The sequence below is a fragment of the Lutra lutra genome, chromosome 5 (assembly GCF_902655055.1).
Source record: "Lutra lutra chromosome 5, mLutLut1.2, whole genome shotgun sequence".
Taxonomy (NCBI): domain Eukaryota; kingdom Metazoa; phylum Chordata; class Mammalia; order Carnivora; family Mustelidae; genus Lutra; species Lutra lutra.
The window spans coordinates 48,903,002-48,928,463 of record NC_062282.1 but is presented as its reverse complement, the minus strand read 5'-3'; the positions used below and the strand labels follow the sequence as shown (position 1 = coordinate 48,928,463).

At 40.4% G+C, this 25,462-nt stretch overlaps 1 protein-coding gene across 1 annotated transcript in view; it reads right to left on the bottom strand.

Moving 5' to 3' along the window:
* The window catches only part of ITK (IL2 inducible T cell kinase), a 66,725-nt gene that overhangs the window by 26,399 nt on the left and 14,864 nt on the right, over positions 1–25,462 (bottom strand). The window contains exons 2-8 of the mRNA XM_047731266.1: positions 18,515–18,619; positions 16,207–16,288; positions 14,379–14,507; positions 11,115–11,155; positions 8,386–8,537; positions 4,296–4,361; positions 85–139 (exon numbers count right to left, since the gene is read on the bottom strand). Coding sequence (XP_047587222.1) covers positions 85–139; positions 4,296–4,361; positions 8,386–8,537; positions 11,115–11,155; positions 14,379–14,507; positions 16,207–16,288; positions 18,515–18,619 — 630 coding nt within the window. The remainder of the gene's footprint in view (positions 1–84; positions 140–4,295; positions 4,362–8,385; positions 8,538–11,114; positions 11,156–14,378; positions 14,508–16,206; positions 16,289–18,514; positions 18,620–25,462) is intronic.

Sequence of the window (25,462 nt, the reverse complement as noted above, 5' to 3'; positions counted from 1 at the left end):
GCACTGGCATAAACGACAGCGTGGCTGGAAAAAAGAGCACAGTTCATTTTATCTTAAGTCAAAAGGTAGGTTAAGGAGACTTACTGTGTCCAGAAGAAGTTTTTCAGCTTTGTCTCGGCTGACACTCTTATTGTACCACCTGAAGCAGGAAAGAGTCATATGTCAATGACACTTGAATGTTTTTATTATTTACTTGTAAAAGATAATGCTAGAAAATGATTTGGTTCTTTTCTCTCTGTGCCAGTGCTTTCCAACTCAAAAACAAAGGCACAAACCATTTCCAGGTAATAAAATGTCTAATTGGAAGGGAACAAATGAATCCGAACTGGTAAAGTATCAATAATTTTTGAATCTGGGTTTTGGGCATATGGAGGTTCATTATGTTATTCTCCTTACTTTTGTGCATTTGGAAATTTTCCGTAATAAAATTTTAGAAAACCTTCACCTTTTCCATTTTGTAAGTCAGTGGGTGGTTATAAGTAGGATGATGCTAGGACAGCTATAAAAATTGAGCACAAATTTGAAAGTTTAGTCTTGTAAAGCAATTGTGGGATTTTCCTCTTTTAGACTGGTTTTCAAGATCTTCTGCAAAGTAATTATATTATTTTTACAATTTTGAGGTCTGGTGGAAAAAAACCCTACAAAATGGTAAGAAGAATATGAGTGATTTTTAGAGGTGAAGTTTTTGAATGTTGCTGGTAATGCTTGAGCCACCACCTGGCTTCCTTGGCTACTTATTAGATAAGAGGGGATAGAAAGATCATCAGTTAACAATCAGTTTCAGGAAAGTATAAACCCCAGAGGAGAGAAGTTCTGGGTGGGGAAGGAACATTACTTATCAAACTTGTGTGGCTACTAGAAAGCAGCTACAAGTTAGGGAATTAGTGGATGTGCCTGAGCTTTTGAACGTCACGCAACTGAATGGTACTTTATACCTCGGTGGGCTCTTGTAACTTATCCAGCTGAGGGATGGCAAATACGCTTCATCTCATGTGCATGCTCTGAACAATTAGTCATAGCTGCCTAAAGCTGCACACCTGAGCTCAGTGGGTATGTGTGTCACTAAGAGTGATGTCTACCCTGAGCTCAGGAGCGGGGAGGGAATGTCAGTTAGGTGCCTCCTTCATCTTGTCTGACCCTCCATTTTAAAGGAAAGGGATCTAAGATCCAGCCTCATGAGGAAACTTGCCCAAGGTTATGCCCCCAAATCAGGGCAGGAGACCTGAAGCCAATCAATGGATGTACCAAACCATGATTATGCTCCCAGATGGTACATTTTTGAGTTCTTATGCAGATGTCACTTGAAACTAGACAATATTAAGTTCAAGGATAAAAAAAAAAATCATCATATTGGGTATCATACACACACACAAACACACACACAGTTCTAAATGTCTGGATGTTTGTGAGTCATATTATTCTCAAGCTGTGATCCCATAATCTGAAAAATGTAAACCAATAGTGTATAGAATAAATAGGGCTCACAGACAGTTTTGCTTCTATGGTCCAGTGTTTTGTTTTGTTTATGACCTAAAATACCTTCAGGAGAAGGAATATCTTTTTTTATTTGCCCCGGGCTCCACCATTCTCTAGTGGTTTATACTCTGCTAGAATTATGAGTTTGCCCCCTCCATCATAAATGACTAGAGTCTGATTAAAAGCAAAAGCAAACAAAACTCCCAACTTGTGATCATTTGAAATAAATGCCTATTTTTTTTTCCTAAATGCATTGGCTATAAAAAAAAAAGGAAAGAATTTTATTTAAGCCTATTTCCTACACGATTCATTGGTGCTCAAGTATTCTTGGAACCAATGACTCTGCCGTTAGCTGAGGGAGGGGCTACTCACACATACTTGATCAAAGCTACTCTCAGATTGAGAGACTCTCCAGAAAATGATGGCTCTTCACTACAGAGTCTGTTAGAATTTCAGCAATGAATAACTTGACCATCTTTGAACTAATAAGAGATCAAATAAGTTAATGGAAGTCTTCATTAGCTAATATTCTTCAACCCCGGCATCTTACATTTGGTGAGGACTTGAACATTTTTCATCTTAAAAAAATTTCAAATGTATAGAAATGTTATAAAATACTATAAAAGAACACCTATATACACTTGACCCAGATGAACTAATTTCTGACATTTTATGTGTTTGTTTTACCATTCCCTCTGAATAGACAAATACATATATATGTTTTCCAAGCCATTTGAGAATAGACTTTTACTCCTAAGTACTTCAGAATGTATTTCTAAGAAATATAATATATACTTATATAAACACGGTGTCATTACCAAATTCAGGAAATTTAACATTGGGGCAATACTATAATCTGATTTCAGACTTTATTCAAATTCCATCCATTATCCCAATAATGTGTTTTGACACTTTTTGGGGGGTGGGGGGAGGGAGGAAGAGAGAGAGCAAGGTGGGGGGAAGGGCGGGAAGGAGAGGGGGAGAGAGAGAATTTTAAGCAGGCTCTATGCCTGGCATGGAGCCCAACACGTGGCTTGATCTCACAACTCTAAGATCATGACCTGAGCTGAAATCAAGAGTTGGGCGCTTAACCGACTGAGCCACCCAGGTGCCCCTACTTTTTTTTTTAATGGCTCAAGATCCAATTTAGGATTACAAGTCCATTTATTATCAACACTCATCTCCTTAGGCTCCTTCACTGTGGACCAATTTTTTAGCCTTTTGAGTCTTTTATGATATTAACATTTTTGAAGAGCACAGACCAGTTATTTTGTAGAATATGGATTTCCCTATTATTTCCTCACAATGAAGCTCAGATTATGTGTGTTTGGGCAGGAATAGCACAGAAATAAAGTTGTGTCCTTCTCAGTGTGTCATATCTGGAGGCCTGGGTGGTCTTGTCCTGTTATTGATGTGAGCTTGGATCACTTGGTTAAAATGGGGGTCTACCAGATATTTCCACTCTATTACTAGTAAGTGATTTCTGAGAAGATACTTTGAAACTAGGTAAATATCAAACTTTCGCCTCCCTAGTTGTGAAATTTTCATTGAAGTGTCTTGTCTGAATTAGTTGATGAACATTTGAGTTACAAATGATGATTTTTATTTATTTATTTATTTATTAATAGATTTTATCTATTTATTTATTTGACAGAGACAGTGAGAGAGAGAGAGAGAGAGAGAGAGACCATGCACAAGCAGGGGGAGCAGCAGAAGGAGAAAGAGAAGCAGGCTCTCCACCGAGCAGAGACCCCAATGCAGGGCTTGATCCCAGGACCCTGGGACGGTGACCTGAGCCAAAGGCTCAGGTGCCCCCTGAGCCACCCAGGTGCCCCCAAATGGTGACTTTTAACCATGATCATTCCTTCTACATTCATTAGCTGGCAGTCTATGGTAAGAAAGAACTTTCTTATTTATTCTTATATTTACTTACTTACTTACCTGTCAAACTATCTGTTATCGATTCTTATTTTATTGTATGGATTGTAGTCCATTACCCTTGTTACTTATTTTAACACTGAAATTGTTGTATATTTGGCCAGAAGGAACAATTTTAAGCTGAATTCTTTGCCCATTCCACAAGTCCACATCATTAAAATATTTTGGGAGATGGGCAGTATTTCTTTACTTTCTGGTGCAAGGCGTTCCAAGTTCATTCTGTAATTTTCCTGCCTTGACTCTGAATCCCCAAGCCATTTCTTCAAGAGCTCTATTTCAGTGGGAAGTGCTATTTAGAAAGGAAGATCTGTGAACACAGAGTTCTCATGGTGCTAAGGGCCTATTGCTTCCAGACCTCCAGCCGCGGAGCTAGGGAGCATATATACATGGTGAGTACATTGTCCATTACAATTGGATTTTATTAAATACTAAGTATTTCCATTAAAATTATATCCATGTGAATTCTTCTATAAATGACAACTTGAAATAGACCATACAAGCTAAGCAGATATTTAATTCCTATTTGTCTGCTATTTTGGTATTAGAAGTATTGCCTTAAAGCATGTTTTAAGTGAGTTTGTATTTGAACCAGTGTTCCAACTGCTTTTTTCCTTCTCAAGTGAGACCAAGATTCCCGGAAGAAACTTTTTCTTTTACCCAATCTATGTGGATATCTTAGAGTCATCTCTTTGATAAAAGGCGAGGTGGGAACATACATTGGCCCCCTTCTCCTATTTAAAGTGTTCCTCTACTCTTCACTTAGGGATCAAAGTACAAGAAGAAAAAAAATGCCCGGTACTTTTATTATCAACCAATAATTTATTCCTAATCTAAGGAGGACCTTAATGCCATATTTTTAGAAAACAAAGAAAATTTCTTACTCATAGGTTTCCAGGCTGTTTGGAGATTTTTCCACCAGATAACTGCTTGGTACATATCCTTCGTGCCTGTTAAAAGGGAAATTCATGTTTAGACTATTACAGGATAAATGTTCACATCTCCGTTTTAGAGGTGGTTCAATCCGCTAAAAAGTCATTTGAAGATGGGGGAGTCTCACATTATTTGGCATTCATGATAAGACATTTTAAAGTTTCAGAATAAAAGTTAAAATAGAATAAAAGCTAAAAATAATGAAAATCTGCCATCTGTTAAAAGTGGTAGATTTCACCACTAAAATATGAACCATAATAAATAAGAAGTGGCTACTTCACTTAAAAAGCTTTGTTTGTTGCTCTCCTCATCATGAAATTTCCTCTCATGGAAAAAAGATTAATGTTCAGTCTCTATTTTCTATAAGGAAACATTTTCTTTGGGTGTGACAATCAGTATTTTTTCCACTTCAGTGCTACAATTTCATAGCCAGGAAACCAAAATAATATAAAAAAATCACTTTCCACCCACAGGTTCCAAAAGATACTGCCAGTCAGCATTATAAACTTTTAATTCAGGGCCTCCCTAATATTTTGTTGTTGTTGTTAATTGAACTCCTTCAGATGTAAATGGTAAAACAGGAGAAAAAGAATAGAGTCACCCGGGATTTAGAGATGGGAGTTTCTTCTGAGCAGGAATACATAACTGGGCATAAACAAAGACATATGGAAGAGACTAATCAACACATCAAAATACTTTACATTTGTGTATGGTCTTGTAGTTTTCAAAGCACGTTCTCATTCATTACTGCATTTAATATTACAAGGTGAAAACAATGTCCCTTCTACTCTCTGGGCCTCTGGCTCCCTCTCGGTAAAATCTACACGAGATTCCGCATAGAATTCCTCCCAGCTCTGCCGGTCTATAAAAAGATGCCAGAGAGTTTCTTGCTCTTTACTTTATAAAGCGTATTTTAATTTTTATATAATAAAGCCATTTTTTCAATCTGGTGATGATGTTTAGGGAGGAATGCGTAATCTGTCTCACAGAATTGTTTTGAGGATTAGAGATATCAAGAATGGGGATGCCAAATATGGGACGATTGTCTCATATCCTGGGCCATGGCTGAGTCGATCGTGACATGCTTCCCTTGGAGAACTGAACACCTGGCTTCAGAATCATCCCTACTATGGTGCTCAAGGCGGTCTGCTCCAAGTGATAGAAGTCAAGTTGCTCTAAAACTTGCTATTTCTTTTATATCTGTCTTTTGGAATCCACTTGATTATGTCTGGTTTTGACACACCATATGTTTACAATTCTACTAATAGGTCAAATACTATTTTTACTCTCAAATAGATAACTGTGTTCTAATATGCCAACCACATAACGTTATGTTATAATATGATTATCACAAATGGTGATTCTCTTTATTTGTATGTGGATGTAGAATTTACAAAGCTCATTTCACTTTTAGCATTTCACTAATTTCCTCAACTTTGTGAGATAGACAGAGCTGATATTATCATCTGCATTTCATAGATAAGGAAAATGGATGCCCAAAGTTTAAGTGACTTTTCCAAAGACCTACAACAAGAGCAGCGGATATTAAAATGCAAGTCTTCTGTCTCCTCATCTTCTGTATTTTCCACTATACTGCACTATTACAAAGCACACTGGGGAAATTCCCAAAACACCAATTAGATTCTAGGGTGTCCTCTTTGATGTTCTTTGAAGTGCAGAGCTGATCATTTCCACAGGCCACTGAACAAACGGTAAACTGTCATTTGGGGAAGTGAAACCTAGGAGAAGACATTTCCTGGCACATTAGGTGTGCTAAATAAATGTCAGTTGAGGGGCACCTGGATGGCTCAGTGGGTTAAGCCTGTGCCTTCGGCTCAGGTCGTGATCTCAGAGTCCTGGGATCGAGCCCCACATTGGGCTCTCTGCTCAGCAGGAAGTCTGCTTCCCCCCCCCCGCCCTCTGCCTGCCTCTCTGCCTACTTGTGATCTCTCTCTCTGTGTCAAATTAAAAATAAAAAATAAATGTCAGTTGACTGGAGGAGTGAATTTCTTAGTAAGTTCTGGTGTTTGTAGAACTGGGCAGTCTTAAACCTGTTTCTGATATGGGACACCTTATAATAGGCAAAGAGAGGGGCATGTGACAGGCCTCACTTGCCTTCATGAGTCAGCTAGAGAGGGAGGGAGATTCCACGTGAAGTGCTTTGGGGTCTATTCCCAGCTAGCCAGCAACCCTGTTTCCCGGACCACAGTTCTTTAAAGAACCATATTTTACACCCTTCCCCCACTCCCCCTGTAGTGGAGTGAATAAGGTTACTTAAAGAGAATGTGCTTTGACAAAGCAAGTTTTGGTGTATGTGAAAAAGTGTATGTGAAAAGTAAAGCCTTAACCCTAAAGTTATTTGTGTGCTTCTTTTTTTATTCATCAGATTAGCTTTTTTTTTTTCCCTAAAGTTTAGTGATACCCAGTGTTGACACTCCCACGCACTGTTGGAAGGTAGTGGGGATGTAAATTTGGCAGTCTTTCTGAGGGAATCATCTACCAAAATTGAGACAGGTTCTGATTCAACAGTTCCATAGTTAGAAATGTGAGATATACATTTTTTCAAAAGAAAAATATATTTTCAAAAATATATATGTTGCAATTTTTTTTTCAAAAAATTGCCCAGAAACATGAGCATGAGCAATACAAGATCTTCATTGTGCCCTTGTTTAAAATAACAAAGAAAACAAGTAACTTGGAAACTAAACATCCTATCATTTAAGATCATTCAAATATTTATAATACAAGCATACCTTCCAAAACTATGCAATTATTTAAAAAAAAATTTGTATCTGCAGATATGGAAAGATCTCTAAGATATATTACTAAAGGTCAAAAGCAAGGTGAAGAGCAGAATGAATCACCTTTGTGTGAATGAAAAAAAACCCACAAAGGAAGGATGCATTTGTGTATGTGTAACTTTTTTGTTTGGGATACACAGGAAAGTGTTAGTTGTGATTACTTTTGGAACTGATATGGTGACAAATGGAGGTTGGATCTTTTTTTTTTTTTTAAATATAACATGGATGAAGGCCATCAAAACATTGCAGTGATGGAGTGTTTTTCTTTTGTATATTTTTAAATCAGTAATAACCTCATGCTTTAAAACTATATTAACCTGTAATATTAATATATAAGGATGTTCATTGCAGAGCTATTAATATCTGCAAGATATTGGAAATAACCTGAGCGCCCAGCAAGGGAATTGCTAAATTATGGTACACTTCTGTGTTGGAGTTATTGCAATCATTGAAGTCACATTCTGGAGAATATTCCAAGGCTTGGGTAAATACCTCTGATATATTAAAAGGAAAAACTAAAGCCTTATAAAGCAGCATGAATCTGATGCCTTAAAACTAAGTACTGGTATCTAAGTCATATATATCCCAGAGCACTCTGAAGATTAACAAAAGTAATTTTGTTGTATTTCAGATCAGAGGAAGGCTCATAATATATATATATATTTTTTCATTCAAAACTCCTATAGTGGGCAATTGGTATTAGCACAACTCAACTTTCTCCCTGAATCATGTAGATGGCTAGTTCTAAGACTGGTAGTATAGCTAAGTCATCAGTATTTTCTTCCTGATGCTTTTTTTTTTTTTCTTCCTGATGCTTCTTAATATAACCACTAATCATTACCATTTCTACATGCCTTTTCTTTTCACTGCAAATAGACACTTCACAATGGGATGTGCCTTAGGTCTCATCTAAACACTCAAAAACAATAGTTCTTCCTTGTAGAACAAGCTGCCAATCTTCTACTTTGTCGATGTTAGTGAAAAAACCCTGGGGAATTTTTAGATAGGTGTGGGAGCTGGGAATGCTTAATGGGGAGAGAGCATAGCAAGTGACTGCCTCCACCACTTCTGAAAAGTGGAAAGGTCTCCTCAACCACTTCTGCCTTCCTCTTTCTTCTACCTTTGCCCTCTTCTCCTAACTCAGTGCAGTGGTCATGCTGATGGAGGCAGAACAAATCATTCCAGTGTTTTCTCTATTGCCACCTCCCCTCAAGTCCTGGGACAGCAAAAAGATCCTTACCCATTCCTGTCCTGCACTCTCCACCAGTGAATCTCAGAACTGTCCAGCAGGTAGTACTCCTCATTGCGCTGTAGCATGAGTTCCTGTGGATCATTCGTTTGGTAGTCATACAAAGCAATGACAATGGTTTCTTCAGGTTCCTGAAGTGATCGCTGGGGGAGGTAGAAAACAAAAGCAAGTGATGACATAGAAAGGAGGTAAACTGCAGAACAAGGTCAACAAGTCCCTAAATTATAACTTGCTCCTGGTTCTATGCAAGGTCAACACACCAGTTCCTGCAATCCATTGGGTAGTCACTGAAACCATCTGCCTTCTCTAGTTGGCTTTCTTTTGACTTAGGATTATAGCGCTGAATATGACACAAAGACAACCAGTACCTGGAATTCCTTGCCCCTCTCATTCTGTGTGTTAAATTTTGACCACAGTGAATTCCAAGCAGCCACATGCTTTTCATAAAAGTCTATTGGTCACACGTTGCAACCTCTCTGCTGGAAGCATCGTATTCTTAATTTACGTGATGCCATCAGTGCTAAGTTACTCAGTACACATTTTTCTGCTTTGACTTGTGGGTCTGTCCAGATCCATAGGATCATAGACTGTTGGAGCTAGAATGCCTCTGAGAGGTCATTCAATCCATCCTTTTGTTTAGGGTGGGGAAACAGAGGCCCAGATGGGAAAATGGATATGGCTAAACTTAGCCCTGGAATTAGTCTTAATGCTCTCTCTGTGATAGCACATGAACTTCCTTCTTCCTCTTAGGGGTTCTCTTGCCTAAGACTCTACTTCTCAGTACCTTTTTAAGGATGACGTGTTAAAGACATGAAGAAGAGATGATTAAACAAACAATTGTGGGAGTTCAGGAAGGGCACACTTGATACAGTTTGGCAGATTTTTGAGACAGGAAATATGGAAGAGATTGAGATTACTGGTGGGGATGAAAATTGGTGTTGAGAAGCCAAAATTTCTATGAGCACATCAAAGCAGTTGGTGGTATAAAAATCCTGGAGATCTAGAAAGAAAAAGCTTGTCCTACTGATGTAGTATGTCATCCCAGCTGACCCAGATTAGGATTTGAAGTCTAGATATTGATGGAGCTCATGAGGTGGTGTATTGGAGTACTGCAGATAAGAGCCAATGGGACTGAGGCTTTCACCCCAAGAGCTAATGGAGGAAGGAGTTGTATACAAGGGTCCCTGAAGATTAAGGAGGGTTATGACATCATGGTATTCATCCCATTATAGGCCCAACTAATTGATCAATCCCTATGAAAAGAAAGCTAAGAGCAAGGTTCTCTAACCATGGTGGTACCTCTCTATAGGTAGCATCTTCCACAATTATGGGGATGTTTTGAATGTCACAAAGATTTAGGTGTGCTGCTAACATTTAATGGGATAGGGCAAAGAATGCAAAAATCTCTGCAGTATCTCACATTCTGTACAACTTTTGAATGTCCTGTTAGACATTCATGTCGTGAGAAACCTGATTATAATAATAATAATGTATAGTAATACTCTAAGCCTAGATCCTATCTCTACCCTATCTAGGTGGGACTATGGGGGAAACCATTTGGAAGCCAGAGTTGGCTTCCTCAGAGTTGGGTTGGTATCACCTAAATCTTTTAAGTCAGTATATTAGATGAGTGTTTTCCCCTACTTCATTGTGCTCCAGAATCACCTGGAGGTCTATGAAAATGCAGATTGCTGGGGCCCTCTTCCAGAGTTATGAATACAGTAGGTCTGGGTTGGGGCCTGAGAATTTATATTGCATTTCTAAAAAGATCCCAGGTGATGCTGATACTGCTGGTCTAGGGACCACACTTTGAGAACCACCCCTTGAGTTAAAGATCAACTCTCAGGAGCTCGGCTGTCTACTTGCTTGACTATTAAATTGTTGAATGGCCTTGGAAAAAAATCTCAAAACCTCTCCTGGGACTTGATTTCCCAAGCTTTAAAATGTGAATAAAACTATAACCCTCTGAAGTGGCTAGAATAGACAGTGAGGAAAGGAGGCTCATATACCTATATATACATATATGTACATATATGTACATATATGTATATACATGCATATACATATACATGTATAAGTATATACATATATATGTATATACTTTTCATATAAAGATATATATATCTTTGAAATAGTAGAAGCATGGAAATACTTTGAAAAATATAAAGTATTATCAAAAGTAAGGTGTGGACTAAATACACAATTTTATTTTTAAAAAGATTTATTTATTTATTTGATAGAGAGAGAGAAGGAGAGCATGAGTGGACAGAGGGAGAGGAACAAACAGATACCCCACTGAGCAGGGGACCCAACTTGGGGCTTGTCCCAGGACTCAGAGTTCATAACCTGAGCTGAAGAGATGCTTAATCATCTAAGCCACCCAGGTGCCCCAGTACACCATTTTATATAAATAGCTGTCATTATACCTTAAAGTGGTCAGGTGGCTGGATACACAGTTTGATATCAGTAAGTTTTTGTTTAGTGAATAAAGTAAACTGAGGATTTAGCAGCTGAGCAATCATTTTATATAAACAGACCCATGAGACAGTTCAGGTCCAAGAGACCCAGTGGGTTCATTTCAACTGAAATTACTACAACCTGCTGCATTTGCCCAGGATTTGAGAAATCTGGGCAGATGGGGAAAGTGCAAAGGGGACATGCCAGTCAGGCAGCTGCGGTGATGGGCGCCCACTGTGCCCAGAGTTGGAGCCCTTACTTACCCTGTTGTCTTCAGGAGTAGGAGGAAGAGGCTTCTTTGAAGCTGAAATGAGAAAAACAGAAAAAGAAAATGAGCATGAAACTGAATGTACCCAACCGGAGGCGAGCTGCCAGGGGGCTTTTCAGAGAAAAGGGGCCCTTAGGTAAACAACAGAAGAAAAGGGCCAGAAGAAGATGATGGGACACAGAGAAATAAAAATTGGCCTTGTAGCACCCATGTTTTATCTCTTTTAGCCTGTTGGTTCCCCATTTTATTTTCTAGAAGATACCAGAAACTTCTAGAAGTCAATATTCTGTACTCCCAGTTAAAGCCTAATCCAAAAGTTCCTTCAGAAACATTAGGATTATGTCCTTCCCTGTGGGCTGGGAGACCTCCACAAACACACCTACCACCTGCCATACCCTGGAGTGGGAATTGGTGATTCAGGGTAACAGTGACTCATTGGCTTCCTGAGGTAGCTGTGGGCTTGGAGAGGAGGTGGGGAGGTGAGGGGTCATGGTGTTTTTCGGGGCGAGGGCTGGAAACTACTTTTAGTTACCTTAATGCTTCTGTTCCTGAGCATGTGTTCCTGCTACCTCCTCCAAACAACACCCTTAGCACCTCTCTCTCTGTTTAGCTGTTTGTCTCCACAGCTCCCTCTCTTCACCTCTACTCTAGGCCTTCTTTCCTCCTCTCTTCTTTTTTCTCCCTCCTTTCATCTCTTCTTCTCTGTCTCCTGGTATTTCTCTGCTGAGGCCTGGAAGGGTCAGGCCTGGAATCAGTAGACCAAAGTTGAATGTCTGGGAGTTGGTGTGGACATAGGCTTCTGCTCAGTTCAAACCATGATTTAATAATTAGATATAATATGGGAATAGGTTCCATGAGGAGGTGGTGAGCTCCTCATTTCTGCATGAGGTTGACTAACCTATGAGGTTGATCTCTGCCTGACTGGGACAGCACTTCTCAGGAATGAGGTAAAAGGAGACCCACACAGTGACATGGGAACCCAACCCATGTGCTAACTCTTTAAGAAAGGGCAGGGTGGGGTGTTGACTTGGGTTTATGATTAACAGAGAAGAAGCAAACAAACATAACTGGAAGCACGGTTCCTATTCCGCACGCAACTCAGAGCACCAGGAGACTGGGGTTCTCACCCCAGCTCTGCTGGGAATGAGCTGTGTGGCCTTGGGCCCCTCCCAACCCTGAATATTCTGCGATGCATAGCTCTTCCTCTAGCCTTACTTTTCCCTCCTTTCTTCTCCCACTGGGTGATACTGGATTGTATGACATCAGAGCCAGTTCTTGCTTGCAGAAATGAGTGTTGCTGTCGGTTGGGTAGAGCAGGGTCCATTTTTACTCAACCATCTCTGCTGCTTTCCAGACACACACACACACACACACACACTGCTATATCTCAGCTTCAGATTCTTCTGTCCACAAATAAGAAAGAATAGCAGGCACAAATACCATTTGTTGAGAGCTCAGTAAGTGCCAGTGGTTGTGCTAAAAGCTTTCCACAAGCTCATTTTTGCAAACATGAATGTAGGACCCCTCAGAGAGTGACTGTAATTAGGCCCTGGGTTTATGGGGTGAGCAGTTCAGCATGAGCAGCCATCTCCAAGTGTCATGATGGTGAGTCATTCAGACGCTCATCATCCTCAGTCATGTGTCTAGCACTTCGCACAGGGTAGTACTATGTGCCCTGAAGGGATCAGCTGCAATATGCACAGTGAAAACTGAAAAATGGAAACACAGACTCAAGGGATTCCGGAACTGTAAAGGGGCTTGGGAGATTGTTTCATCGCAGGACACCTAAAAGTTCCCCTAACACTGGAGAGATCAGGGCCCTAGGTCCAAGGGCCCACAGCAAAGGTATTGGCAAGAATTTGGAGACTAGACCTCTAGCTTTGAAAAGGGCTTTCTCACATTGGGGAAATCCCATGCCATCTTGTTAATATGATGGATTTCACCCATATAAAACCTTCTGTTTCTTTTTTATGAAATACTAGCCTTTGTGAATATGGTCCATAGGGTAATGTAGAAGATCATTCACTTCTAAAACCAGGTATATATTGTTCTTCTGGGCCAGGGGACTGATAACCTTAAACTTTCTCTCCCAAGGTTGAGGTTGAGAAGTGGTGGTTGTTAACGTGGTACTAAAATGGGCTGTGACTCAGGAAGCCACGGAAAACCCAGCCATGTGTTACATTTCGCACATCTGCCTTGGGCCGTCAATGTGAGGTATTTGGTTTTCCTGCAAAAGAGAAACTGACAGATGAGAAAAGGTGGCTAGGGTAAGGGAGGTTGAGAGGAGAGGGGAATGGAAGCAAAACAATTCACACTATCCATCATTCCTATTCAACAATGGCTTTGCAGAGCACTTCCTCACTGTGTGACCTTGAACATACCCAACTGCTCAAGGTCTTCAGCTTCTGTGACCTCACACCATCTCCCCCAGATGACTGTGGGGAATGGAAGCATACCATGTGTCAAAGTGCATGTAAGTGAAGTTGCACTTCATTGAAGGTTCTGGTCCCAGAGCCATCACAGAAGGGTAGAACTGGTAGCACCCCACTCCCACATTCCAGGGCTTTTGACATGCAAAGATCAGAAACAATGTCTTTTGTTTTCATTTTGCATTTGGGCTGTGGCCTCCTTTTCTCTGAGATTATTATAGAGATCGACAGTGAGTTTGAAGGGGAGGCAGAGAGAAGCCACAGCGTACAATTAGTAGTTCTTGGTTTTGCTTTCTTTCCCTCCAAGACTATAAAGTTGAGCTGGTGGAATTAAACACATGTGTGATGTGACACCACTGTAATAAACAAATGATGTTATGGACCTCTAAGTCTGTCTCTACAACCTAAGATTTAAGTCGACCATGCCGATCACATTTTCTAACTTGAGGGTTATAGTCATGTTTTCCAAAGTTTACCATGCTCACAAATCTCCAGAAAATTTGTTAAAAAACAAATTTTGATCTAGCAGCAGACCTGGAATGGGGCCAGAGAATTTACATTTCTAACTGGGTCGCAGGTGATGTTGACACGGCAGATCCAAGGATGACACTTTTAGTAGCAAGGAACCACAAAGACATAAGGTTTGAGATGAGAAACATCAACAGACTACTGGTAGAGGCAGATAATTTCCCTCTGAAAGTTCTGAAAATGCAAAATTTTGTATTCAACCCCTGACACCCCTGATGATGGGAAGCTGAGAGCTTTTACCTCCTAAGACTAGAGAGGTCAGTCATTTTGCAAAGAAGAAAAGGGAATTCCCAGTCTCTTACCATTCTTGGTTGGATCGTACTGGGCACAGCCCACTGCGAGCTTCTCCAGTTGAGCACAGCACCTCCACCTCCCGTCCATCCAGAAATTCGGATGATACATGGGTACCAAACTGTTATTATTCCTTGTTTCTGAAAGATATTGGCACCAGTAGAAGAGTTATTTCCAGGTCCGTCTATCAAGGGCTACCAACGAGACTCCCCGAGATTGGACCCCGCTATAAGCTGGAGTGAACAGTACATGTTGGATTTAGGCATTATTGAGTCTGGGTCTTGTCTGGCCTTGTGTTAATTGTATGTCCCAGGTTGGACAACACCCTCATCCAGCTCAGCGTCCCCTCTATGCAATGAGAGTGTTAGACTGGACCAGTGGGCCCAACAAAGGTGTCCAAGGGCCACTGGGAAGTCTGAGTGGGAGGGATTCCCGCCCCTTCATCTCTCCCACCTTCAACCACAGGAGTTTTGCTTTATCCATTCTATATTTGCAGCTTAAAAGTGAGATTTTGGTAGTGGGAAAAAAAAGAGGTTCTCCTGCTGAAGAAAAGTATGAGAAATGGAGATGTAGACAGGCCATCTTAAATGTTCTTTCCAGCTCTAACATCCTGTGAGTAAAGCCCTACACAGTGGGAGAACAGCCAGTGGACATAGTTAGGGCCCTTCCGATAACTTTCCATTTTAATGTTTCTACTGAGCCCGTTGACTTGGAAGCATTTTCTGCTTACCCAGTCCTGGCCTGTTCATACCCCATTTGAGACAATGACCTTGGAAAAGGATAACTATATTTTTAGTCTCATTTTTCTGATAGAGGTTTCATGGCTCCCAAGATTCCAATGGCTTGCTTACTTTTTGTCCTTATAGGTACTTAGAGACAGACAAATATCTGAACCCAGTTCTCCTGTAAACCCAGGGCTCCAGGTGAAATAACAGTGCTTCTGATTGAGCACTTTCTTACGGTATTGTTCTAAGTGTCTGACACGTCTTAACACATTTAATTCTCACAATAACCGTGTGACCAATTGTTACTAGTCAGAATTTATAGCTGAGAAAATGGAGACGCTGGAAGGTAGAGGAATTTGCCCCAGGTCACATACTAATAACTGACAGACTGGGGATTTTCACCTTAGTGGTCTGGCCGCCCCTCTCACGTGTACCCAAGCCCTGCGCTGGTTCTAATGATGCCATGAGGAAGGCGAACCTTAAGGAATATCCTTCGTGCTGATCTGAAAACTTTGAAAGCTAGCTAAAATTTATTGGGTGTCGACTCTGGGCCAGGATAATTTCAGAGGCTTTACCCGTAGCAGTTCCGGGGGCAGGAACTATTATTATCACTCCCTCCTTCTTTCCTTTTTTTATAGATGGGGAGACTGAAGACAGCCGATGAGGACGTTGCCCACGCACACGTGGCTAGTAAGAAGCAGAGCCGGGATTTGAACTCAGGTCATCTAACTCAAGCCTCCGTCCTCTTATTCTTCATACTAGACCAGGAGTGGGCAAACTCTGCAATGGCCAGGTAGTAAATATTTTAGGTTTTGTTCACCAGCAGGCAAAATCGATATGAGATGGAGGTACTCCTCTATTCCTTTAAAATGGGGCCATTTAAAAAAACCATCCTTAGCTCAGAGCCTTATGAAAACAGGTGGTAGGCTAGATTTGGCTGACCCTACACTGTACTGATCGTTGCCTCTTGGGCCCAGGATGAAAAGTTGGAATGCAATACCAACACCAAAAGCGAGAAATATTTGACCATCCACTGCCCTTTGTCTAACTGCGGAACCCAAGCCTGCTAGAGCATCAAGGGATCTTGGAGACATTGGCACAGGAGAGTAATTACCTTCTTTAAGGGCCAGAACCCAGCGCTGTCGGCTCTCGCGGTCTGGAGCAAACACATACAGAAGGTAGTTGTCATGCACAACCTGAGGATATAGGCAGAGTCCAAGGTGAGTGGTGCACTCGGAGATGAATGACTGACAGTAGGCCCATCTAGCATACGGGGCCAAGACTGGGCCTCAGGTTTCTGTCACTTAAAGGCAAACTACCAGGTGATTAGGAGACTGATGTCCTTTTTATCCAGATATTTGAATGCTGTGCTGACACAGGGTGAGTTTCCACATCTCAGACTACTTGTCTGAGATTCCATGTTACTAGTAAGCCATTGCTAAATTAAAACAGCAGGACAAAATGTCTCCATGTGACAGAACATTTATTTCTCATATTAACTTTTAAGTGATTAAAAAAAAAAACCTTTCTGGCATATGAAAGAGTAAAAAAGTAGATGAAAAATGTATAATTGAGATTTTAAAAACTTCTTATTTTGAAATAATGTAAGACACCCCAGTGGTTCCATAAATAGTACAGAGTTCCTGTGTTCTTTTCACCAACCTCTCCTTAATGATAACATCTTATTACATAACCATAGTACAGTTTCAAAACAAGGAAACATTGGTCTAACACTACTAACTAAAGAACAGATCTTCTTTGAATTTTACCAGTTTTTTTTTCATGTACTTTTTTTTTTTTTTTCTTTAAGTAGGCTCCATGCCCAGTGTTGAACCCAGCGCAGGGCTTGAACTTATAACCTGAGCTGAGATCAAGAGTGGAACACTGGGCACCTGGGTGGCTCAGTGGGTTAAGCCGCTGCCTTCGGTTCAGGTCATGATCTCAGGGTCCTGGGATCGAGTCCCGCATCGGGCTCTCTGCTCGGCAGGGAGCCTGCTTCCCTCTCTCTCTCTCTCTGCCTGCCTCTCTGTCTACTTGTGATCTCTCTCTGTCAAATAAATAAATAAAATCTTTAAAAAAAAAAAAAGAGTGGAACACTTAACCAACTGAGCCATCCAGATTCCCCTTTAATGTACTCATTTTTTAAAAGATTTTATTTATTTATTTGAGAGAGACAGAGAGAATTAGAGAGCAAGAATGAGTGGGGGGGGGCAGAGGGAGAGGGACAAGCAGACTCCTCATTGAGCAAGGGGAGCCCAATGTGGGGCTTCATCCTAGGACCCTGGGATCATGACCTGAGCCGAAGGCAGACATTTAACTGACTGAGCCACCCAGGGGCCCCTCTCACATTCATTATTAATTAGGGTTTTTTTTTAAAGATTTTTTATTTATTTATTGTCAGAGAGAGAGCACAAGCAGGCAGTCACAGGCAGAGGCAGAGAGAGAAAGCAGTCTCCCTGCTGGACAAGAGCCTGATGCGGGACTCCTGGGATCATGACCGGAGCTGAATGCAGCAGCTTAACTGACTGAGCCCCCCAGGCGTCCCATTAATTAGGATTTTACTGACAGGAAAATATATGCTATTCATTTTACTTTTATTACTAAAAATTTCAACTCATGGAGGTCAACTTTCTGGTAGAAAAGAATCCTTTTCTATGTCACATTAAAAATGGAATATTTACCTCTCAAATTGGCAAAGAGGAACAGTACCCTAGAATGTGCAAGGAGATATCTGCTGCTTTGGAGTCATAGATGCAGAGAGTAATGACACGTTTTAGATGATATCATAACCTAAAGACTAATGATAACCTCCACCAGCTCTGTCCAGTAGGACTTTCTGTAAAGGTGGAAATGTTTTATAATCTGTTCTGTCCAACACATAACTATTGAACATTGAAATGTTTATTCACTCAGTATGGCTTAGTGTGACTCAGGAATTTTTAATATTGTTTAATTTAAATATTAAACATCCACATGTGGCTAGTGGCTACTATATTGCACAACACAACTCTAGATAGTTCTGACATTATAAAATTCAAGTCTTTTTGTCCCAGAACCTCCAAACAATTTATAATCAACAGTTGCCTCAAAACATGAGTAAATTGTACTTAAAGAATATTAGGTTTGGGCCATTGATAGTTTATTTTCCCTCGCCTAGGAGCAGAGAATTCGGATTTTTGTTGAGGTAGGGAAGATATGAGAGAAGAAGAAAAGAGGAATGAAAACTTTTTCAAGGTTTTATGCTTTGTTGAATAGAATGAATAAATGAAAGAAAGAAAGAACACAGCAGCTTTCTTCTGGACTTAGTAGAAGATCTAAGTATAGGTCAGAGTCATCGGTGTCCCACCATCTATTACAATGACAGGATTTCAACCATTGTCCAAGGAATGGAGGACTAGTTCCCGCAGGCATAGTGGACTTACCTGAAATGGATATTTATAGTGGCATGGGATACTAATGTCACTTTTCACAATCTCGACACATTTGATTCGGGAGAGTTCAATGGAGCCCTTCAATGTGCGCTTTTTCTGTGGGGGAAAAAAAGCATATTCTATTTAAAGAATAGAGCAGACAGTATTTCTGTCCAGGCTGCTTATAGAAATCCACTACTAGATAGGATCCATTAGTTTTGTAAACTAACTCCCTTGTGTATCCAGAAGCTACTTCTTGGCCTTCTGTACCTCAGAGAGACACTCTGAGCAGATTCCTGGAAGAACATACCCTGTGATTTGTCTCTTGATAGGATGATTGATTTTTACATCATTTACTCATGGCATCTTGTATCTCAGTGACCTTTTGACAAACAGCAGCCATTGTAGCTGGGGTGCGGAGAACAGTATGGAAACCAACTCATGTGCCCGTTCTCTCTGTTTTGTGCCAATCCATTGTGTGGCCTGGATGGTGGTACATACCTTTACTGGCACCTTTCTTTCCGAAATCTGGTTCCTCTAGGTCCCTTATATTTATCAATAATCCCACAATGACACCCTTGTAGGACATTGCTGATTCTGCTCTGTAACTATCTCTTCTTCACACTCCCATCATCCTATAGGCTTCATGTCTCACTTCCTTGGAGATTTGTTAGATTTATTTCCTTGGTAATTTTTTTACATTATGGTCATTGACAGTTATGATTTATAATGATTTTACATGTTACTCAATTCTAAGGGTACTTGTAATTGGAGAGTGGATCCTAGGAGATGTCACCTAATGGGATAGATTCCACTATTAACTATCAGTCTCCGAGGCTAGTTAGTGAAAAGATTTTGTGGAACAGAAACCTTTCAGAAGTCCCTACAATTAGGCTTCCACTGAGAATAGAACCGAATTCAGCTGTGGAACCAGATGCAAAATACTGTATTGCACCTTATCTTTTAGAAAGAGGTAGCAAATGGTGGTGAATTGGACAAAAGGTTGAAAAGGGCAAGGTTCAAAGTTGGGTTCTGTTTCCTTATTGATTTTCTGTCTGGATGGTCTGTCCACTGATACAAGTGAGGTGTTCAAGTCACCTATTAACTATTATTATTAACTATCAATCTCTCCCTTTATGTCTGTTAATTTCTGCTTTATGTATTTAGGTCCTCCAATGTTGGTTGCATAGATATTTACAATTGTTATAACCTCTTGTTGTATTGGTCCCTTTATCATTATGTAGTGTCCTTCTTTGTCTTTTGTGACTATTTTTGTTTTAAAGTCCCATTTTGGCAGATAGAAGTATTGCTACTCTGGATTTGTGTGTGTGTGTGTGTACATTTGCATAGAATATCTTTTTTTATCCCTTCATTTTCAATCTGTATCTTTGGGTCTGCAGTGAGTCTCTTGCAGGCAGCATGTAGATGAGTCTTGTGTGCATGTGTGGTATTTTTTCATCCATTCTGTCCCCCTATGTCTTTTGATTGGAGCGTTTAGACTATTTACGTTTAAGCAATTACTGATAGGTGTGTATTTATTGATTACCATCTTGTTACTTGTTTTCTAGTTGTTTTTGTAGTTCTCCTCTGCAAACTGGCTCAACCTCTAATTAACCTCTGTGACCTTGGGCAAGTCATCTCACCTCCCTGAACTTTAATTTTTATATCTGTTAAGTGAGGATATATTTAATGCCTACCTTTGAAAGATTATTTAGAGAATAAAATGAGCATATGTAAACAAATTAATGGGCTTATAACAGGTGCTCTCAATAAAGAGTACCATCCCAATTAAAGAGGTTAATGCAGTCCTAACTATGGTAAGAGAGCCATGACATCATAAAATTCTCCAGAAGTGAGCTTAGTCTGTACTTTCTATTTTTTTGAAATCCAACCTGGTTGTTGGCCTTTGTTGAGGCCAGAACTGAGATGAAAAAAATTCAAGATGTGAAACGTATCTCTATCAAATACAGGGATGCTTTGTAGTGTTTCTTTTAAAATTTTCTTTCTAAAAACTGCTTTATTCATTTTTGAAAGTACAGAATTTATCCATGTTCATTGTAACAAATAAAATAATATGGAAGTATGTTAAGAAAATATTTATAGTGTCATATCATTCTATCCTCCACAACCATGAGGTAGCCAAGGTTAACCATTTGGAATGCATTTGTCTTTCCCACACACATTTATAGGATATATATATGTATATATATACACACACACACACACACAAAAAAAAAAAAACAAGCATCTGCTCCACACAGTGGTCTACAGCTTGCTTTTGTAATCTGAGAATGTATTAAAAGGTCAGTTTTCCCTTAAAAACCTCTGAAAACATGTATCCTTTGAGCTCAAAATATCTTCTCATTTAGAGTCTTCCACAGCTAGAAATACATGCCTGGTTTCTGCCCATAATCATAGTTCTTTAAGATGGTTAATCTGGTTTTTGAAAACAGAAGAGCACAAGGGAGCCGCCTTTTCAACAACCTTCCCCCACTGTGGGTAAACATGGAGTCTGAGCTTTGAGGTTATCCTGTTTTTTTGACCTCTGTTGCATTATTTCCTTAGTAGTATACCTAGTAACATGCAACAAAAGGCTCATGGCAGTAATAGGACAATTGTGTTTGTACGACATGTTTATGCTTGGAACCCACTAAGTCCTACTCTCCCTAAGAATGAGACTAGGACTTCTATCACCATACCCCTAATGCATAGTGACAGGCTGACAGCGGATGCTCAGTCAGAATGAGATGAACGAAGGGCACCACGTTGAAACACAGTTTAAAGAATCTCACTCAGATTTAAGGCTAATGCATTTAGCTCTTCAAGAACTACTTACTGGGGACCAGCTATAAGCTAAATGCTGTTCTGAGAGCAGAAAATAGAGAGATGAACATGGTAGATCTTTTCATGGAGATCATAGTCTTGTTGAGAAGGCAGACAATAGAAACGAGTGCCATAAAGAGAATAGAAGAGGTTGATGTGACCACCCGGAGGACAGCGCAAGCCTGTCTGGGGAAAGGGCCTTTGAGAAAAGATCAAGGAGTTGAAAAAGGTGCAGACATGAAGTTTGGGGGTGTGGGGGTGGGAAAACATCTTGCGTAGAGTTCACAGCAAGAGCAAAGCCTTAGGGTAGCAAAGTTCTGGATACATATTGGGTGTTAATAGCCTAGGATCATCATAATCAGCGTATAAAATGGAGGTAAGTATTAACCAGAGTTGTGGATAAAGATTCTGTGTGATGTTCTAAAGCCGTGCTGTCCAAGAATAGCAGAATGGGAACCATATATGTGACTTAAAGATTTCTTGTAGCCACATCAGAAGGAATGAAAAAGAAACAATAAAATTAATTTTAAGAATGTAGTTGTTTATCCTATTATATCTAAAGTACTATTTCAATGCGTAATCAACATAAAAAATTGATGAGATACATGATTTTTTTGTACTAAGTCCTTGAAATCGTGTATTGTAGAACATATCTCAATTTGAACCTGCCATATTTCAAGCGCTCAGAGATCACACATAGCTGTGGCTCCATTATTAGATGGTGCAGCTTCAAGATATCCAAGGAGGGCTTCTCCTCTAACCTCAGATTATCTCTGTTAATCTCTTAATAGTCACTGATTTCAAACATGGATTTTAAGAGACACTGTGTTAACAGCCTGTCAGGTGAGCTGGCTATGGGGTTTGTGTTTCTGTTGGAATGGATTCCATGTTCCACCCTCAAAACCCACTCTTTTTCTTAAATGAGTTCCCTAAAGTGGTTGTCTTTGAATTTCATAAGATCTAATACGTGGTCAACAAGAGACCAGCTGCGCATCACCCCCCCTCCCCGGCTGGGGACTGGAGAGTAGCCGGTCAGTGAGCTATACACAGTTCCATGTCTGAGAAATGGTGATTGCCTGTAATCATCCCAAACAACTGTGCTATTTCTGAAAAATGCCAGAGTAAACCTTCCAAGGAACCACACAAGACCATCAGGAAAAGAGAGATACCAGTAAAACCTGCTCTCATTCTTACTTGTCATTCCATCTGCATCACTTGGGTACAAGTCACAAAACCTCACTTGGTCTTTGTCTCTTCTCTCAGCCATGCTTAAAGCTACACCGTCTTCATTTTCCATAGCTTTCCCCTGGTAACCTGGCATGTGTCAAACACAACCCAACAAGATGTTGGTGTCTACGCTTGTGTACACAGCTTAAGTATCCCTTCTTTTTTATGTTAATATATTATATAAAATAGAATTTTGGACTGTTAGTTTCAAAGAGAAAGGCAGGGAACAAAACCAAAATAAAGGATGATTCATACTTTTTAGCATGTCTTATACTTCAGGCACTCCGCAGTGCCATTTGATCTATGATCCTGCAAAGTATCATGTCCCATCTTGCAAGTGAGGACCTTGAAGTTCAGAGAGACCAAGTCTCTTAATAAGTGGAATGGCAGGGTCAAAGCTCAAGTCCATGACTCTAGAGGCTGAGTGCTTAACAACTATGTTTCATGGCTCTTGCATTTGCCCCGACTTCCACAGGAGATTTTCTTTCTCCAGACTCCACACTGAACAATCAGTTGCATATTCTATACCATAAGCTGTGGTCTGGCAGACATGTGTCTGTGCTCTATTTGGTCGTGCAATGTTTATGCTGGATATGAAAGGGTGAGCAAGTTCTCTGCTTCCTCAGAATGATATTAACATTGGCTCCTTGGCTGTTTGGCAAGTCCAACAGATATGTCAGTGAGAAGTTAGGTATCTGATACCTATGAAAGAGGGTATCTCCACCCCTCTGAAAAGCAGCCAAATTTCAGCTTTCTGCTTTGGAGAGGCAGAGTGGGAGAGGATTGGGACTTTCAGGTCAGATAGACCTGCATTTGCCCGACCAGCTGGGCAACCTGAGGCAAGTGTCTCAACTTCTCAGTTGCCTTATTTTTTTATTTAAGTGAGAATGATCATAGTCCTTGAATCATTGAGCTAATTTAGAGGACTTTAAAAAATCACATAAACCTACTCACAAAATAAACTCATTCAAATGATAAACCAATCACTCGAGCATTACTTCCTTTCCTTCTTCAAATGCTGTACATAAAATAAGACCTTGTTCTTTTGCCTTTATGTGTCCACATTTTGGGGGGTGATTTTCTTGTGGGCAAATATGTAACCAGGAACCACCATTTGGGAGGCACAATGTTAATTTTTAACTGGCAATACTGGTGATTTTGACATTTCAGAGTCATTGTTTAATTTGCAAATTATTTGTAAAATCAGACCAAAACCCCAGAAGGGGCCTATTTCCTGGTCTTCCCAACTGTATTACATTTGCTCTCAGATGGCTTTTGCTTTCTGCTTTTCCTCCCACTTGCCTGTCAAAACCTTCCTCAAACAGTCACTCACCAAGGGTTTAACTTACTGATAGAGTAAAGCTTGGCTTGTTTCAGAGGAGTTTGGATTAGGACAGATATTAGAGACCGAAGCCAAGAAGGAGCTTCAATAATGGAATTTCAGGCATTAGCTGAGAGAGTATTTTTCAAAGCGGGAGTGATACATTTCAGATTTTTCCCAGATCACACCATAAAGCAGCCCACAAACTGTCTTTATCAGAGTTTCTTTGTGACTGGAAAATCTTTCTGGTGATACTTTTAACCAAGAGCATTTCAAATATTTTGCTCAGTGCCTCTTCTGGCCTTTAGTACATTGTACAAATCTGAAATCACACAATGACACAATTGAAATTAAAACTGATATCCTGCGAAATGAAACTTAAGTGACTGATTTGGGGGGTCATCCCCCCAGTACACAAAGCAGAATGCCAGTTCTAAGATGGGTTTTAGGGCTCTTCCTGGATTTTAGTTTCATCCTCTCTGCAAAACATGCTCAAGGTAGCCCACGAATTCGCTCCTAGTCTCCCAACTCAACAGAAGTCTTTGATGACCGAGGGGACCTCATGGTGCAGGGGGGGGAAAGCAGCGATTCAGAACTCACAAAAGACATGGTTTGAATCTCTGCGGTGACAAGTAGCATAGCACTAGTCATCTCAGTTCTTTGGGCTTAGTTCTCTTCACTCTTCATTCTTTTAGTTTGTGAAGAGTAATAGGATTGCCGACAGCTGCCGTGCAGGGTCACTGTGACCTGAGCTACGGAAAGGTGCCCAGTACGTTGCCTGATAACCAATAAAGATGCAATCACTAAGTCAGAACTAATGAGGTGCTGTATGGTGACTAACATAAAATAATAGTAATAATAATAATAAAGATGTGATCATTACTGTCTCAATGGAAAATGTAGCATCTTCTAAAACACTAGGGTGATGTGAGATTAGCTATTGCTGGCTCCTCTCTTATCCAACCCATCTTCACCGGGCCCTTTGTCCACAAAACTTTGCTGTTGTGGGAGAATCTGGAGCTAAGGGGACAGATTTTGAGGCTCCTTGGCTGACTTAAAATCAGGAAACTATGATCCATCCCACACCTGCCTTCTTTTCTTTCCTCTTTTCTTTTAGTCATAGCTAAACCAGAATCAACTGGCTTTCCTCACCTTAGCTTTTCACAGTGTGGTTTTTGATGAGGCTGGTGGTGCTGTGGGGAAAACACTCCCTTAAAGTCGGCCATCTTGTCAGTAGTGACACCCTGACTACCCAAGAGGAAAAAGTGAGGATTTTACTCAAAAAAAGAAGAGAAAGAAAGAAAAGAAGAAAAAGAAAAGATAATGGACTATACTCTCATATAGTTTTCAGTGGAAATTGGGGATCTTTTTTTCCCCAAGATTTATTCATTTATTATTTACTTGGCACACACACACACACACACACACAGAGCGAGTGAGAGAGGGAATACAAGCAGAGAGAGTAGGAGAGAAAGAAGCAGGCTTCCCACCAACCAGGGAGCCCAATGCGGGTTGATCCAGGACACTGGAATTATGACCGGAACTGCAGGCAGATGCTTAACGACTGAGCCACCCAGGCACTCCATGGG